At 47.7% G+C, this 19,220-nt stretch overlaps 1 protein-coding gene across 1 annotated transcript in view; it reads right to left on the bottom strand.

Annotated features, from left to right (window-relative positions):
- Positions 1–19,220, bottom strand: part of Slco2a1 (solute carrier organic anion transporter family member 2A1) — a 125,185-nt gene that overhangs the window by 40,481 nt on the left and 65,484 nt on the right. Inside the window, exon 3 of the mRNA XM_045136680.1 lies at positions 13,576–13,738. Coding sequence (XP_044992615.1) covers positions 13,576–13,738 — 163 coding nt within the window. The remainder of the gene's footprint in view (positions 1–13,575; positions 13,739–19,220) is intronic.

A 19,220-nucleotide genomic window follows, 5' to 3' on the forward strand; every position in this document is an offset into this window, starting at 1 on the left:
AATCAGGTCTTGGATCCTCTAGTCCCCACCCAAGTCAGTAACAAGGCTCACCCTAGTTGGATGCCTGATCTGATAAAGGAGGTGGGCAAGCTCTCTTTTTCTTCCCATGGTTTCACCTGGGAAGTAGTGTGTTAAGTCTGTCTCTCCCCTTGGAGGGAGCACTTCCTTCCACCTAATTATTTTCCTGCTTGGCTCCCGCATGTGTCTTGCTTTGGGATTCCTTATGTGTATGATTTTTCTTTGATCTCCGAGACCTCACTATTTCTTTTTCTTTCCTTCTTTCCTTCTTTCTTTCTTTCCTTCCTTCCTCCATTCCTCCTTCCCTCCCTCCTTCCCTCCCTCCCTCCTTCTCTCCCTTCCTTCCTTCCTTCCTTCCTTCCTTCCTTCCTTCCTTTCTTCCTTCCTTCCTTCCTTCTTTTTAGCTTATGTATTTATTAGAGATAGAGAGAGGGAGGGAAAGAAAGAGACACACAGAATGGGCACTCCAGGGCTTCATATGCTCTCCCCTGCTTAGCCCTGCCCCAGGCCATGAAGAAGCTAGGAAGGGAGTCTCAAGAACATTCCAGAGCATCAGGCAGCTCTAGGTGACTGTTCCATCCTGAGGTATGGTTCCCCTTTCCTTTGTGCTACCCTCTTTCAGTGTCTAAGCTCCTGATTGTGCCCAAGCTCAGAGTCCTGAAAAGTCCCTTAGGCCCAGTTGTGGTTTGATTCAGGTGTCCCCCATAAACTTAGGTGCTCTGGATGCCCGGTCCCCAGCTGATGGAGAGTTGGGAATTAATGCCTCATGGAGACAGTGTATTGTTGGGGCGGGCTTATGGGTGTCATAGCTGGTTTCCCCTTGCTAGTGTTTAGCACACTCTCCCATTGCTGCTGTTCACCTGGTGTTGACAAGGGGGTGATGTCCACCCTCTGCTCATGCCATGGTTTTTCCCTGTCACCATGCAGCATCCCCTGGAGTCTGTCAGCCAAAATAAACCTTTTTTTTCCCTCACAAGCTGCTCTTGGTGGGTGATTTCTGACAGAAATGCGAACTTGACTGCAACAGGCCCAGAGAGAAGGTGGCGCTTCATTGGATTTCCGCCTCCTGCTGCCTAGATGAGCCTGGTGATGCCCATGTAGCCATAGGAGGGGTCTGGACACAGCCAGCAGCCTAGCTGTACAAAATGTCGCATATGAGTAAAACTTCCTTCATATCTCTGAGTCTTTGGGGAGCTCATGTCCTCAGTCAGTGATGACCAGTGGTTTCTTCAAGCCACATTCCCCAGTGGGACAGGACCATTTCCCAGGATGCCCCCTAGACATGAGAATAATAAGTACTCTTCCTTTCCGCTCTGGTTGCTGACTTCCAAAGAGACCTTGGTCCTGCCTTGGGTGCGCTGAGACACGTGGTCTGCCAGCCATCTGAGAGAAGAGACTTTTGCCTAAGAAGCCGCATACAGCTTGCCTCCATGACCCTGGTGAGGCAGTGTAACAGGGTAACCGGGCCTTCTGAAAGTAGAAGTGAGGAATGTCCTTGATCCGGCCCCTTGCGATCTTCACTCTCCTAAAGGTCAGAGGAGGATCTAGATTCTCCTTATCTCTTGCTAGTTAAAGGAGTTCTCTCCCTAGACCTATTTTCCCTTAAACTCAACCTGAGTTCCTCCCTAGAAAGGAATTTCAATTTCCTATAGAATCCTAGAAGGATTAAACCTGATTCCCTACATAGAAATCTAGTGACTGGGCTGGTTAGCTTCATCCCAATTAAAAACCTATAAGAGACTCCAGGCTAGGTCTTTAAGTGGTCTTTATTTAATCCCTGCCTTCTCATGGGTGTGAGGCTCTCTGTACTCCGTCCTATTTACTTCTATTAAGTGCTTTAAGTCCCATATATAATCTAATAACATCTCTCTAAACCATACCCCTCTGGTGTATGGATTTCAATTCTTTAACTTCATAAAACAAGAGCTTGGATGTCACTGGCTAAGTGGAAGTTTTGTGTGACCCATGATAGGCCAGCACCCTAACTCATGGGCTAAAGTCCAACCAAGAGCAGAGAGAGGCTCTGTTGTCCTCAGAGTCACTCCAAAAGCCCATATTATATTGGTGCATTGACAAGGAACCCCAATTCCTGAATCACATTGGTGCATTGGCCGAGAACCCCAATTCTTATATCAGTTGATCTGAGGTAAACTGTCTACCAGGCCTCCTCATTTTGTTGTGTGTGTGTGTGTGTGTGTGTGATATATGCAATGTTTATGTGCTCTTACGATGCCCCATGCATTGGCATGCAGAGGCCAGAGCAGACCATTTTGTTTCCTGCTCTATCATGTTTTTGCCCATTCTTGTTTGAGCCAAAGTCTCTTGTTGATACCAGAGCTTGCTGATTTTCTTCAGCCTGGAGAAATCCCCTGCTCTTTGCAATCCTTTGCGATCTGGGCTTACAGGTATGCGTGGCCATGCCCAGTTGTTTTGGTGGGTTCTGGAGATTTGGAGTTACAGACATCCATCATGATGCTCAGCCGTTTACATGGATCCTAACTTGGGTGGTCTCAGGCCCCTCAGACCCTCATGCTTGTGCACACTTAACCGATGATCCACCTCTTCAAACTCCAGGCCTCATTCTTGAGCAACGCTGGAAATACCCCAGGACGGAGAGGGAAGTCAAGCTTTGGTCTCCACCAGGCTCCTGCTGGAGGCCCAGGATAATGAGGGTCATGTTTTCAGACTCACTTGACTTACAAAACAAAGGCTAAAAGAGTGAACTAGCTTCAGCTCAACTGCTGGGGCCTCAGGAGGGGTTGTCAGACCACCGCTGTGGAGACCCATAGCCCAGCCAGCCCTGGAGCCCTTGCTGACCTTCTCAGCATCCTCATGTTTGTATCACCTCTCTGTGTTGATTATTGTGTGTGTGTGTGTGTGTATGAGAAAGACAGAGAGAGATGTATGTCTGTTCAAGTGTGGGACACAGCATGATGTCGGGGGGGTGGGGTCGGAGAACAACTTTGGCTTTCAAACCTTGCCTTTCAACTTGTTTGAGGCAGGGTCTCTCATTCACTGTGGAAGTTTGCTAGGCTAGCTGGCCTGTGAGTTTGGGGCAGTGAATGATGCATCTGTCTCTTCCTCCCTTCTCGCACTGGGCACACACTGGGATTACAAATACTAGCACTCCAGCATCTGGTTTTTGTTTTGGGTTCTGAGGATTTGAACTCGTGTACTCAACCCTTGCATGGCCATCTGCCTAGGTCTGTCCATGTTTATCATTTCCTTCATCATGCTTTTGTTTGTTTGTTTTAAATTCCACATAAAATATTATTAGGTTTTGTTCTGCTCATCTGTTCAGGGCTATTTTCCTCTCAGTTAAATCAATAGCACCCATGTGTTTTATAAATAGTTTGCTTTTGTCTTCCTTTCCAAGTTTAATAGATCTAATTGGTTAGATTGGGAAATTTTTACCCTGACTCTCCACCTACTTCCCTCCCCAGCACACACACACTTTCCTATGCCCCTTGATACACCCCAACTTGACCCTCCAGCCACCTACCACCCCACCCATCTCCCCTCAGATGCATGATTGCTCCCCACATCCTCACCCACACACATACACACTTCCCCCTTCCTGTGTGTCCCCTGTTGTCCCTTGCTCTCTCCTTCACATACACACACCCCACTTCCTCACAATTCTTGTACCTTCATGCCCCATCACCTTCTCCACACACTTTGCCTCACATGTTCCCTCTGAATACTCCTGACACCGTTCCACCCAGGCTGGGGAGGTGCCTCAACAGTTAAAGGCACTTGCTTACAAAGCCTTCTGCCTTTCTATCCCAGGTTCAATTCCTCAGCATCCATGTAAAAGCCAGATGCAAAAAGTGCTGACAGCCAGAAACCCTAGTGCACAGTGCCTGCACACGCATGTGTGCACGTGCACACACGCAAATATTAAAAGAAATACCTCCTCCATACACACACTGATGCATCAGAGGCACACTTACACTGCCCTGCACACCACATGCCTTTGACTTTCCTCTGGGCTTCCTGGCATCTCCATTCCACAGAACCACATTAGCTCACATTTTTTTTGTGCAGTTCCTTCTCTTGATGGGCTCTGTGTGGGCCACAGTGTTTAGATAATGGATTTTGGGACTAGAGGGATAGCTTAGCAGTTAAGGCGTTTATTTGCCTGTGAAGCTTAAGCACCCATGTTCGACTCTCTAGATCCCACATAAGCCGGACACACAAAGATGAGGCAAGCACAAGGTCGCACGTGCCCACTAGGTGGCACAAGAATTTGGAGTTCAATTGCAGAGGCCGAGACTTTGGTATGCCAATTCTCTCTCTCTCCCTCTCTCTAAAATTAAAAAATAAAAGAGAATTGATTCTGTTCTGGAAGTTAAAGACTGCATGGTTTTTGCGGGGTGAAGAGGTGCAGTCATTTGGGATCCTGAGGCTTCCATCCTTGGGCCTTCTCATCCCCTTCCTGCCCAGGGGCACAATTAGGCTGTATGAGCAGGAGGTGAGGCGGCAGCTTCATGAATAAAGGACTAAAAAGTGCTTCTTCCTTTTCTTAATTGCTCCAAAAATACAATCCCCACTCCCCTTTCCTGCTGAGCTTTTGGGGAAGCTTCCTACCAGAGGTATGCATTGTCTGCCAAGGCAGACTTCCCCCTGTGTTTGGCTGGGAGACCTTTTACGGGTCACACCTAGTCCTCCCAGACACAGGTTTCCGAGAGAGCCTTCTTTTATCTCTTGGGAGAACTGGTCTCAAGCTGGCTTGTTTCCCGTCTGCAGAAAGCCTGCCCTCAGCACCTTCTAGAAGTAGACTTGGAGGCTTTGGCTGGCTGGGTAGCTCCTCTCTTCTCTGAAGACGCCAAGGCACATTTCCGGACCTCACTGACATTTAGAAAATCCAAACATCCATAAATGTTTGCATGGCCTTTTTGAAATTAGCAATTACTTGTTAAAGGTCTTCATGATTCCCACAACGTTCAGCCATTGTTTAATCTTTTCTCCTAAAACACACAGCTCCTCTTCATTTCCCATGTTCATTTCTGGTGCCGCTTCGGTCGGAGGGGAGAGGGAGAATTCAGTCTCAACACATGAAAATAGGAGGGGGTATCACATACAAATAACAGATTTCAGCCGGGCCTGGTGGTGCACGCCTTTAATCCCAGCACTTGGGATGCAGAGGTAGGAGGATCTCCATGAGTTCAAGGCCACCCTGAGACTACATAGTGAATTTCAAGTCAGCCTGAGCTAGAGTGAGACTCTACCTTGAAAAAATAAAGTAACAGATTTCAAATGCCACCACCGCAGGGCAGCAAATAGAATTTTCCTGAACAGCTAACGTGAGCCAGGCACTCGACCTATACACACCCGTGCAGCACTCACTGCTCTGCACACCATGTCCCTCTCACACTCCTCCGGGCTTCTCAGCATCTGCATTTCATACCACATCTGGAGGTACACCACAGAACCACCCTTAGCGCCTGTCCCTGAGCCATTCCTTCTGTGGGATCACTTTCATTTTACCCTACAATCACACTGTGTGGGAACGTATCACTTCCATTCTACAGGTAAGGAAACTGTTATTTGAAAAAGTAACGTCGGGTTGGAGAAATGGTTTAGCAGTTAAGGCGTTTGCTTGCGAAGCCAAAAGGACCCAGGTTCGATTCTCCAGGACCCACATAAGCCAGCTTCACAAGGGGCACATACATCTGGAGTTTGTTTGCAGTGGCTAGAGGCCCTTGCATGCCCATTCTCTCTGTGTCTGCCTCTCTTCTCTCTCTGCTTGCAAATAAATAAATAAAATTTTAGAAAAAAAAAAAGAAAAAGTAAAGTCGCTTCCCTCAGAAGACTTGGCAAGTGGATGGCTGAGATAGGATTGGAATACTAAAGTCCAAGTTCTACCGATCACACCATGAGGAACTGACCAGAAAAGCAGCCTAAGCTTCAACCCAGAGGAATACCAAGGCCTCTCCCATGAGGCTGCAGCTGAGGACCTAGGGTGAGGTCCAGATTGAGGCCACCTTCAATTGGCTGCTGCTCCTCATGAAACCATCTCCACTTTCCTACCTTTCTTAGAACCAGGTGAGGTCCAGATTGAGGCTCAAGGCTACCAGCCCATGGCTAAACAGCAGTAGTACTCCATTCACCAAACGAAGCAGGGTGTTTTCTCATTTGGGACTCTGAGTAACCACTAGTTTATTCACCGTCATACACCATCACTACCAGGAACAGAACAATCACCTTATGGCTATTGCCTGTGTCAGCCATGGCGCTGAATGCAAAGTCATGCTCCTTTGCAACCATGAAAGCCTTATGGGGGTCTGTCACAGAGGAACTGAGACTCAAAGCAGGGGAGGCAGTGGCCCAAGGCTATCTATGCCACTGGAGAGTCTCAAAGTCCAGCTTCAGCTGGAGGACTGTTTGGCTCCAGAAGAAAGGTTCCAATCATACTACCATTCAAGGGTGTTGGACTTGATGAAAGCATCCCCCACCCCCCGCGACCCTGCATAATTCCCGAAGTTCCCATAGAATACATTTGAATTAGGAATCCTGTGCTGATCTTTTCCCATGAAGTGAGATTTCATGAATGTTTTTCATTTGCACGTGCACTCATGAACACACACACAATACAACGGCACCCAGTGTGTGCCCTGCCCAGCTAGATCCCACAGATGTGATGCCTGGACCAGAATCCTCCTTGCCCCGTTGCCTGGCAGCAGGAAGATGCCCCGAAGGTAGGCAGCCCTGAGCACTTCCAGCTGTTGGCGCAATCCCAGCCAGAGCGAGCTGTACTCTTGTTACAATGAGAATTTTCACAGATACAACAAGCAGCAAACAAGGGAACAGTCCACTCTCCTGGCCGAGGGATTCCTCTCTGTGGCTCCGTGTGGCAAGCTGTGGTCTTTCTCACAGCCTCGTCCATCCACTCTCAGGTGATTTGAGCTAAGTGCACTGAGGTTAAGAGTGGACTGGAAGTGATCCCCTCTCATCTGCAGGGGATGGCGGTGGTGAACTGAACCCAATCTGAATGGCCATCCCTAATAAGGAGCCAAGTGAGGCCTCGTCTCCAATAACTCTCATGGCTGTGCTGTGCAAAGCAAATGCCACTGGGCTACGGGCCCAGGCTGTAGGGAACCAGCCCACCAGACTTAGTGTGTGGTGTCTGGCAGGATGCCCTCTCCTCAGCCTGGTCCCAGTGCTCCTGGCTCCCTGGCTGATCTCATTAGCCCTGTCTTCATGCATCAGGGTCAACTCCTGACTCTCCCTTACAGCTGGTCCCAGACTTGTAAGAAAGAGCAGGGCAGGACTCATGGGCTTCAGTACAGTCTCATTCTCTACTCGCCTGAAACAAATATCAGCTCCTAAACAATCTAAATAGGTCCAGGTCTACAATGCACCTGTGACTTCCGCAAAGGAATCCTCTTTATTGTTCTAAACAGCTCATCTCTTAAAGTTGCTCTACTTTTAAAAGAGAGACTGGGGGCTGGAGAGTTGGTTTAGTGGTTAAGGTGTTTGCCTGCAAAGCCAAAGGATCCCGGTTCGCCTCTCCAGGAGCCATGTAAACCAGATGCACAAGGGGGCACATGCATCTGGAGTGTGTTTGCAGTGGCTGGAGGCCCTGGTGCACCCGTTCTTTCTCTCTCTCAAATAAATAAATAAAATATATTTAAAAGAGAGACCGATTGAGAGGGGGAGGGGATATGATGGAGAGTGGAGTTGTGAAGGAGAATGTGGAGGGGAAGGAATTACCATGATTTATTGTCTATAATTATGGAAGTTGTCAATTAAATTTAAAAAAGAATTTTTTAAAAAGTTGTATTCCAGCAATGGGAATCGTCACACCCTGACCCCGCGGCACGTTCCTGAGTGGCTCAATTCCACTGCGGTGACCAAGGATGCGAGACTGAGCCCTTGGCTGCTGCTCCTCATGGAACCATCTCCACTTCCTACCTCTCTTAGAACTGGGGTGAATTCACCCCAAGCTAGCATAAAGTCAGTCCCAATGCAGTTGTAGTCCTGCGGTGCTGGGTAAACGGGGAGGCCACTACAAAATATAATGGAGAGTTACTTTACAACCCTGCCCACACACAATTTCTTTATCTTTTTTCTTCAAATATATTATTTTTTATTTATCTATGAGAGTGAAAGAGAGAGAATAGGCATGCCAGGGCCTCTAGCCACTGCAAATGAACTCCAGATGCATGCGCCACCATATGCATCTAGCTTCTATGGGTTCTGGGGAATTGAACCTGGATCCTTAGGCTTCACAGGCAAGTGTCTTAACTGCTAAGCCATCTCTCCAGCCTCTCTATGCACAATTTCTACTGCAGAAGAAAGAAAATTCCACTGAAAAAGGTTCCACGATCATGTTATGGAACATACACAGAGTGGGTTCACTATGAGGGGAACAAGCAGGCACAACATGGGGAGAGGGTTAGTTTTCTCAAAGATGGAGCTACAGCCAAAAGGTACGGACACTCTGAAAGATGTGGTAAATGTTTTAAAACAACTGAGGCTATCAAAGAAAAATAGAAACCATAAAGAAACACTAAGAAATCATAACATTAGAAACAGGAAAGAAAAGGATAAATTGGATTTCATCAAAATTAAGACCTTTGCTGGGCGCTCTGCAAATGACACTGTTGAAAGAACAGAAAAAAATAAGCTAGGGGCTGGAGAGATGGCTGTGCGTTTGGTTAAGGGTACGTTTTGGCAAAGGCCGCCAGCTGGGATACGTGTAAAGCCAGACCCAAGGGGGTGCATGTGTTCGTGGTCCCAGCACAGTCATAACCATGGGAGGCAGGGTCAGGAGCACAGGCGCTTCAAGGTTATCCTCTGACCTTCACACACGTGCCAAGGTACACACGCACCCACCCACCCACATAAATGACAGAAAGAAAGAAAGAAAGAAAGAAAGGGAGGGAGGAAAGAGAGAGAGAAAGAGAGAGCCTGAAGGGATGGCTTAGCAGTTAAAGCATTTGCTTGCAAAGCCAAAGTACCTCGGTTCGATTCCCCAGGACCCACGTTAGCCAGGTGCACAAGGGGGCGCACGCGTCTGGAGTTCGTTTGCAGTGCCTAGAGGCCCTGGTGCACCCATTCTCTCTCTCTCCCTCTTTCTCTGTCAAGTAAATAAATACATTTTTTTAAAATTTTTATTTATTTATTTGAGAGCGACAGACACAGAGAGAAAGACAGATAGAGGGAGAGGGAGAGAATGGGCGTGCCAGGGCTTCCAGCCTCTGCAAACGAACTCCAGACGTGTGTGCCCCCTTGTGCATCTGGCTAACGTGGGAGCTGGGGAACTGAGCCTCGAACCAGGGTCCTTAGGCTTCACAGGCAAGCACTTAACCGCTAAGCCATCTCTCCAGCCCAATAAATACATTTTAAAAGAAAGTAAGAAAGAAGGAAAGAAAGACACATACACACATACATATGTACATGGGTAGAAAGACAGATTAAAAAAATAAGCTAAAGTCTGGGAGAAAATATTTATAAATCTCATATCCAACAAACAACTCGTGCCCAGAATTTAGATGAATTCTCACATTCAACAACAAAAGAAAAGCAAAACAAAACCCAAGCTCAACATGATGGCTCAGGTCTATAATCCCAGGCTCAAGAGGCGAGGGCAGGAAGATCAGGAGTTCAAGATCAGGCCTTGGCTACATAGTAAGTTCAAGGCTAACATGGACTACATGAGACCCTGTTGCAAACAATCATCCAAATAATTCAGGGCAGAAGATGAACAGGCAATTCACTGAAGAGGACAGAACAGATGACAAAAAAAAACATGTGAAACCATGTTTAACATTGTAAACATGTTTGCACTAAAACCCCCACATTAATACTTACCTGGCAGCTCTATGCATAACAGCTACCAGGTGGATGCAATGCAAATGTCTTTTAACATGTGAGTGGAAAAACAAGCTGCCGTTCATCCATGCAGGGGAGTCGTATTTGCAATAAAGGGGAACGACTGCTGATGCATGCAACAACTTGGATGGATTTCAAAGGTGTATGCCAGCCTCTAAAGGTTACATGACATGTGTTTCCATTTACGTGGTAGTCTCAAAAACACGAAGCTACAGTGGTAGGAGCAGAACAATGATGGCGGCCCTGGAGGGTGGCAGGGCGGGCAGGCCAGAGTGCCAGGGATGACGGAACTTGTTCTGCACTCTAATTGCTGTGGCAGCTACACAAATCTATAAATGTGGTCAAGTTTATGGAATTATATGTGATTCCCAACAAAAGTCAACTTTATTAATTACTTAACCCTTAAGAAAAATCTCAAATGTAAGGTAACTAATAATGCGTAACTAACTAAAAAATAATAAACTAATTTTTTGTTGTCTTATTTATTTGAGAGTGGCAGACAGAGAAAGAGACACATAGATAGAGAATTGGGTGCGCCAGGGCCTCCAGCCACGCAGATGAACTGCAGACGCGTGCGCCCCCTTGTGCATCTGGCTTACGTGGGGAATCGAGCCTCAAACCGGGGTCCTTGGGCTTCATAGGCAAGCACTTAATTGTCAAGCCATCTCTTCAGGCCTAATAATGCACACTTTCTAAAAATAGCAGGAAAGAAAAACAGCACTAAAGAACTAGGACCCTAGGGGCTGAGGAGATGGCTCAGTGGCTAACGTGCTTGCCACGCAAGGGTGAGTAACCGGGTTCAGCTCTCCAGAGCCAGCATCAAAGCCGGACACTGTAGCTGTGTCTGTAATTCCAACTCACCTGCAAAGAAAAGGGAGGCGGAGGCAGGAGAATCACCCAGAATCTCATGAGCTGCCTCTGATTGTCAGCCCTCTCCTCCCTCCTTGTCTGGGACAGGGTCTCTCTTCCTTGTTTTGCTGCTGTGAATGGCAGACTGACTTCCTGGCCTGCAAGCTCTGGGATTTTCTTGACTACACCTCCCCTTGCTGTAGATATGCTGGGGTTACGGATGCGTGAACCGCTTACAGCTGGCTTCACGTGGGTTCTGGGAATCCAAATTCTGCTCAGCAGTCTCGCACAGCAAGCGCCTTGAACGACTGAGCCGTGTCCCTACCCTTTACTTCTTCTGGAGTAATGAAAACGTTGGGGAATATCACTGGTGGTTGTATAGCTTGAAGAACATACTTAATGGCACCAAACTGTACTTAATGGTTGGTGACAAATTCGCAAACATTGTATCACATTAAAAAAAAAATAAAAAAGCTAGCGGGCAGGTGGAATGGCTCAGCAGTTCAAGGTGCTTGCTTTTAAGGCTACTGGCCCAGGTCTAATTCCCCAGCATCCATGTAAAGCCAGAGGCAAAAATTGTCATGTGTATCTGCTATCTGTCTGAAACCCATATACACACGCATGTACAAATAAATAAAAAATTAAAACATTATTTAAAAAAATTAAGAATGGGCTGAAGAGATGGCTTAGCAGTTAAGGCACTTGCCTGTGAAGCCTAAGGACCCAGGTTCATTTCCCCATATCCCACATAAGCCAGATACACAAGGTAGTGCATGTGTCTGGAGTTCATCTGCAGTGGCTAGAGGCCCTGGCATACCTATTCTCTCTCTCTCTCTCCCTCTTTCTCTCCGTCTCTCTGTGTCTAATAGAAAGGAAGGGAGTAAGGAAGAAGGAAGGGAGGGAGGAAGGAATGAAGGAAGCTAGAGAAATGACTTAGTGGTTAAGGCATTTGCCTGCAAAGCCTAAGGACCCAGATTCAATTCCCTATTGCCTATGTAAGCCAGATGCACAAAGTTGATTTTCGGTACATGTGTGTATGTATGGTGTGATGCAGGAGGTGCATGCATGGGTGTGCGCCTATGCATCTGCTCCGTGCACACTGGTGCAGAGGAGAACGTCAGGCATCCTCACTGCATCACTCATCCATTGCTTCCTTTCAGGGACTCGGGAGCCCTATTGTTTTTGTACGCCCGGCAATTCTATGGTCTCTGCTCCCCCACAGGACTGGGGTTCCAGACATGTGAGGCCACTCCCAGCTGTTTACATGACTGCATGACTGCCGAGGAATCTAGCTTGGGGGGCCTTGGGCCTCCTAGGACCTTCATGCTTGTGCAGGAGGTGGCTCCACCCACAGCTAGCTCCCCGGCCTCCTAATACAGTGTCAGATGAATTGCATCTTTGCGTGTGTGTGTGTGTGTGTGTGTGTGTGTGTGTGTGTGTGTGTGGCTTGTGTGGGTGTGTGAATGTATTGTGCTGTGCATGTAATGTGTTGTATGGGTGGTGTAGGCACATATGTGTGCCCTTGCGGTACCCCAGAAACTTGCTTGTGGAGAAGGTGGCTGGGGTGGATCACAGATAGGGTGCTCTGCTCCATTGCTCTTCAGCCTGGCCCTGTTTTGGGCTGAAGTCTCCCCTTTTACTGATTCCTGAGCTTGCAGGGCTCCAAAAAATGTTGGGTCTCTGTTCCCCTGTGGGACTGGGTTTACAGGCATGCGTGACCGGGTCCAGCTGTTTTACATGGGATCTGGAGATTTGAACTCGGGCAAATCAGGCCCTCATGCTTGTGTGGGAAGCATACTCAACAATGGAGTGTTGAGCCCTCTCTCCAGCCTATAAATTGAACCTTCAAAAGGCTATCAAAAACATATATATATTTGGAGAAATCCTACTGCATCTTGAGATCAGTACAGGATGTCATATTATTTACTTTGCTATGCTTTGAATTTTTCATATTAAAAATAAAACTGATTTTTTTAAAGAACAAAGACTCTTAAGACACTTCAGTGCTAATCAATGCCAGGCTTATCAATCATATGAATTCCCAATCTACTTCACCCATGAAAGCTACAAGATTCAACAAGTCTCCTCCCCTGAAGTCTTATGCACAGCATTTTACGGGGATGGAGGAGACACTTGCCAGGGGACCTCTTGCAAGGTGAGCAGGAAGCTCTAGGGATGCACTTTTTGTGGGTGTCACCCATGCTGGGGTACACTTTTGGGGGATGCAGCTGCCTTTGGGTCACCTATACTCCTCCTGTGAGTAACCCCAATATATTTCTCAGTTCACTATGCTAGACCTGCATGGAAATACTTCTTTGGTGTGTCAGGGTGCCCTTTCGGGGGTGAACAGATGTTTGTTCATGCCTTCCCGGGAAAAGCCACATCAGTCCTCAGTCTACAGCTTTTCTCTGGCCCCTTACTCATATCCAGGAGGAATCAAATGAACACACAGTACGTGTCATGCCATCTAGATAGACACATGTGACAAAGAGACATTAGAACGCAGAGATGTCATCCTGTTCCATGCTCTGGCTATCTCTCCTTCACGCCTCACTGTGGGCCCTGCTCGCAAGTGTCCCCAGGGAGGTGGAGTTTCTGTCATCCCTGGCACAAAGCACAAGGAATCAGAGAGGGGTGAATGTGCACAGGGGCCGTGGCCCATCCTCAGCAAGGCTGGGGTCTGGTAATTATTGTGTACCTCTGTGCATCAGTAGGTCCTGAGTTTCAGAAGAGTTGTCAAAGACATCCTATAGTGGGAAAGGATGGCACGGACCAGAGTGGCACCCACAGTCCCAAAGCGCCACCACCGACTCTGCGCCATGCTTGCCCAGCCTCAGCCCCTCGAGGCAGGGGTTGGGAGTCACTTACCAATGCTGGCTGACGTGTAGGTGTAAGGCTCCGAAAGGAAGTGTGGGAGGGTGAGGACGAAGGCCCCAGCTGCCAGGAGCAGACCCCCAACGCCGATCAGCCTGGGGCGGTGTACCCGGCTGCCAAAGTAGCTGACGAAGATGATGAGGATGGCATTGCTGATCTGCAGAGAGAGAAGAGGGTGCATGAGGCCCTGAAACCTGTCCTCCGTCAGCCCACAGGGGTCTGACCCCCAGTTTGCCTAGGGAGACTGGAGATGAAAGGGGCTGCCCAGCATCGGCAGGGTCCTGGGCAAGTCCATGCCAGACTAGTCCAGATTTCCTTGCCTGGAAAACACACACACAGAGAGAGAGAGAGAGAGAGAGAGAGTCAGCTTGCCCTCTGTCATCAGAAACCCATCCCAGACTCCACCTTCTAGTCCAGTCCAAGGGAAATTACTATCTGGAGATATGAAGAGTTAACTCATAATCTGAATATCAATCATCTTATAGGCAACTTTTAAGATATTTTATTTTTTATTTATTTGAGAGAGAGAGACAGATAGAAAGAGAGAGAGAGAATAGGTGTACCAGGGCCTCCAGCCACTGCAAATGAACTCCAGAGGCATGTGCCACCTTGTGCATCTAACGTGCAAGGGTCCCGGGGAATTGAACCTGGGTCCTTTGGCTTTGCAGGCAAGTACCTTAACCAGGAAGCCATCTCTCCAGCCCAGCAAATCTTTTTTTAAACTTAAATTTTGTTTATTTTATACCCTTTTAAAAATATTTTTATTTACTTATTTGAGAGAGAGAGAGAATGGTTACACCAGGACTTCTCGCCACTACAAAGAAACTCCAGAAAGATGTGACAGCTTTTGCATCTGGCTTTACATGGATGCTGGAGATTAAACCCGAGCCGGCTAGGCCTTGCAAGCAGGTATCTTTATCCACTGAGCAATCTCCGCAGCCCTTGTTTTTATTATTATTTTTTAATACAGGGACTTATGTAGCCAAGGCTGGCTTCAAATTCACTATGAGCTGAGGATGACCTTGAACTTCCGATCCCCCTGCCTCCACCAACCAAGTGTGAGGATTACAGATATGTGATCAGTATTCCCGTGTTAGCTGGTACTGAGGGCAAAACCTATTGCGCTGTGCATGTCAGCCAAGCACAACCAACTGAGCCACAGCCCCACGTGTTATAGCCAAATCTTTTAGGGCAAAAGCCAAGGAAATTTGCGCTGGGAAGATGGTTAAGTAGATACTGTGCAGAGGAGTACCCAAGTTCCTATCTCCAGGTCCCAAGTAAAAGCTAGGAGCCAAGTGGGTTTCTGTGATCCAGGCGTGCTGAAGGCAAGATGGGAGGCAGAGACAGGAGAGGTTCCCCGAAGCTCATGGACCGAGCAGCCTGGCAAAAGCAATGATGAAGAAACAAGGAGCGCGGGAATAAGTGTCCCTGACTCAAAGTGAGGTGTAAAGCCAGGACTGACTCCTGAAAGTGGTCCTCTGACCTTGGCACTCATGCTGTGACACGTGCATGCCCCCATCACACACGAGCACATGAACACACACACGTACGCACACACACACATCATATACACACACTGGACAAAAAAAAAAAAAAACATTCAAGAAAGCCCCCAATCCTTGCTGACTCCTAGGAACAGTCCACGTTCCCTAATTCATCTCCAAAGCTTAGCAAACTACAAAGGCAAGGGCCTCAGGATTCTGGCCTGGGCCTCAGAATAACGGCCAAGCAATGCGCATGGTCTTCATAGCCGTGCAACACGCTTATTTTATATGTGACAGAAGAACAAGTGTCCTGACCACGTCCATGAGGTCAGAAGGTGGGGTGCACTTGGGTTGCATGACTTTACATTGCCTAGACCCCACCAATTAATCTGCTGCCCCTTGAAGAAGTGGGTTTCTGTCCCAACAGCTTCGTTCCTTTTTTATTTAATTAATTTATTTATTTGAGAGAGAGAATGGGCACACCAGGACCTCTAGCCACTGTGCATCTGGCTTACGTGGATACTGGGGAATTGAACCTCAGTCCTTAGGCTTTGAAGGCAAGTGCCTTAACTGCTAAGCCATCTCTCCAGCCCCCCGTCAACAGCTCCATTTCTGAACTATCCATACCCCTCCCTGGGCCCAGTTCAGTTTTGCAAAATGAAGGGCAAAGACAGATCGATTGTTCACAGTTCCTGATGATTCAGAAAGTATGTTCCTTACATCTGTCACTTCGGCCCTGTGTGCCCCAGCCCTTTAGCTCTGGGTGCCCTATCTTCTCCCTGACTTTCTTTTCATGAAATTTATTATCTGACCTCTAAAGGATTTTATTTCCATACTTTTGTGAGGATGGTTAATCTCCATTGTCAACTTGACGGGATCAAGAAATCACTCAGGAGACAAATGTCTGGACATGTCTTGTGGGGGAGTTTCTAGATCGGGTTAACTGCGGTGGGAAGATCCACCCTGAATGTGGTCAGCACCCTTCCATGGGCTGGGATCCCAGACCAAGTTAAAAAAAAAAAAAAAGAAAGTAGGCTGGGTGTGGTGACACACACCTTTAATCCCAGCACTTGGGAGGCAGAGATGGGAGGATCGCCATGAATTCGAGGCCACCCTGAGAATACATAGTGAATTCCAGGTTGGCCTGGGCCAGAGTGAATCCCTACTTTGAAAAAAAACAAAAGAAAAAACCTGCACAAAAAATAAGAGAGCAAATTGCACCAGAAGTCATAGCTTTCTGCTGCCTGACTGGAAGCAACGCGACTGGCTGCTTCACATTCCTGCCATCCCTCACGATGGACTGTACCCTCAAACCATGAGCCCAAATAAACTCCCTAAGTGGCTCTTTTCAAGCATCACAGTAACAAATGCTTCCTGGAGTTCACTGAGGCATGTTGATCCAGCGAACCAACGAACAAGCACCTATTTTTAAATTTTTTATTTATTTGAGAGCGACAGACACAGAGAGAAAGACAGATAGAGGGAGAGAGAGAGAATGGGCGTGCCAGGGCTTCCAGCCTCTGCAAACGAACTCCACACGCATGCGCCCCCTTGTGCATCTGGCTAACGTGGGACCTGGGGAACCGAGCCTCGAACCGGGGTCCTTAGGCTTCACAGGCAAGCGCTTAACCGCTAAGCCATCTCTCCAGCCCACCCAGTAGGTTTTAAAGCAACACATCTACTGCGGCCTATGGACCAGTGTGTGCGTGCGTGTGAGGAGCCAGCAGGGACTCAGCAGGGAGCTCTCCAGCCCTGGGGATTCTAGAACGTTCTGAAACAGGTGCCTGGAGAGAAAGAGCTTGATGCTTGTGTGTGTTGCGTTGCGTGTCTTTCCTTCTTGCTGTTCCATCATTTTTCCACAAACTGCTTGAGGCATTGGACCTTTGAACCTTCAGCTATGCTCACAGGGGCTGACTTCAGACGTCCTGTATGAGAGGTGATGGGGGGACGGGAGGTGAGGGGGCCCAGCCCCACCTATCTACAGAGCTGCCCTTTAGCCTCTGGGGCCTGGGCCAGTTTCTCTGTGGGGCACAGGATCCGCTGAGGAACTGTGACCTTGCCCTCCAGCTTTTCTTTAGCAGGGGGACTGCCTTTGAAAAACCGATGTATTTTCCCCATAAAACAAACCCAAAGCTGAGGTAGTTCTAAGAGAAAAAAGGCCTCAGGCTTCACACCTTAGCCTGAGGCAAGCTCATTAGGAAACATTTGGAAGCTGTCACAATGCCCATTAATAGTTCACTCTGTCTCAAAACCCCAAAGACACCAGACACCAGGCAGCTGCCAAGGGCAGGAGCTCCAGGCTTGAGCCAGCCTTGCCTGCTTAGCCCTGCGCGTCAGAGCGGACACAAGGGCTGCGATTTCCCAGAGCCAAGAACCTTCATAATCAGCCTGGGCCTCTTCCTTTTATATTCTTTTTTGTTTGTTGATTTTTTTTTTTTTTTTTTTTTGAGGTAGGATCTCGCTTTAGTTCAGGCTGACCTGGAATTCACTCTGTAGTCTCAGGGTGGCCTCGAACTCACAGAGATCCTCCTATCTCTACCTCCCAAGTACTGGGATTAAAGGCGTGCGCCACCATGCCCGGCTCCTCTTCGTTTTATACCCAGAAGGCTTTGAGACTGTGGAGCTGTGGCCTGAAGGCTCATACCCACCACACGGCTCATGGTTCCCCTGCACCGGGCTGGTCTCTTCTCACATACCACAGGCTACCCGCCCAGCCTTCCACATAGTCACGCATAAATCCTCAGACACCCACAGATATAGGTATATGCAGACACACACACATTCACAGCTATATACAGAGACATAAGTGAATCATCCAATGCTCACAGACAACACTGAAGTATTCCAAAACGTTTGGACACACAGACACACAGAATCATATACAGTACTGCAGACACATGTACACAAGAATGTGACATCAGAGAAGTGAACTATCTAGCGGTATTTGCCTGAAGTCACACACAGGCATAAAGCCAGGGCTCTTTTTTGTTGATTTTTTTGTTTGTTTGTTTTGTTTTGCTTTTTTGAGGTAGGCTCTTGTTCTAGCCCAAGCTGACCTGGGATTCACTATGGAGTCTCAGGGTGGCCTCAAACTCACGGTGATCCTCTTACCTCTGTCTTCCGAATACTGGGATTAAAGGTGTGTGCCACTCGCCAAGTGTTTTTTAAAAATTGTTATTATTAATTAATAAATTTGTTATATGGAAAAAGTCAGGTGTTGGGCCATATCAAGTTCTTGAAGAGTTTATCTGAGCTTGGGAATGAGAAGGTTTCATGAGTCAGTTATTTTCTTTTGAAAAAAAAATACTTTATTTGCAAGCAGGGAGATGATATATATATATATATGGAGAGAGAGAGAGAACACCAGGGCCTCTAGCCACTGCAAATGAATTGCAGATGCATGTGGCACTTTGTGCATCTGACTTATACGGGTACTGGGGAATTGAACCCAGGTCGTTAGGTTTTGCAGGCGAGCGCTTTAACTATCGGGCCTCCTTGCTGGCCCTGAGTCAGTTATTTTCATTTTGATTGAACTAGATCCCTGGGGAAATGTCACGCCCCTTACTTGCCTATATGGCATATCTTAAACAGATCCTGTCCCAGCTACTCTGTGCCCCTTGAAAATTCCCGTTATTTCTGGACCCACAGTCCTGTGCCAAGCGTTAGGACAATGAGGATGCAAATTTAAGGGTAGGGGCTCACAGACTTGGCTATTCTCTGAGATAAACTGGAAGAGGGTGTTTACCTTAAATGCCAGCTCTAATTTTTCCTTAGTAGAAGGGCCTAGAACATTGTGAGAGAAGAATCAGATGCTATGACTGGACTCACCAAGCAAGGGAACTGTGGGCAACTTGTGATACCTACCAGGAACGTGGACCAGTGCTGGCTCTCCATGAGTGAATACAACATGTCCCGGAACATTATCAGAGTCAAAGGCCAACATTTAGGAGTTGCACTTTAATTTATTTTATTTATGAGAGAGGGAGAGAGAGAGAGAGCTAGAGAGAGAACTGGAGCACCAGGGCCTCTGGCTACTGCAAACAAACTTCAGTTGCATGCGCCACTTCTCACGTATATGTCACCTTGTGCATCCGGCTTATGTGGGTTCTGGGGAGTTGAACCTGAGTCCTTAGGCTTCATAGGCAAGCACCCAAA

The sequence above is a fragment of the Jaculus jaculus genome, chromosome 17 (assembly GCF_020740685.1).
Source record: "Jaculus jaculus isolate mJacJac1 chromosome 17, mJacJac1.mat.Y.cur, whole genome shotgun sequence".
Taxonomy (NCBI): domain Eukaryota; kingdom Metazoa; phylum Chordata; class Mammalia; order Rodentia; family Dipodidae; genus Jaculus; species Jaculus jaculus.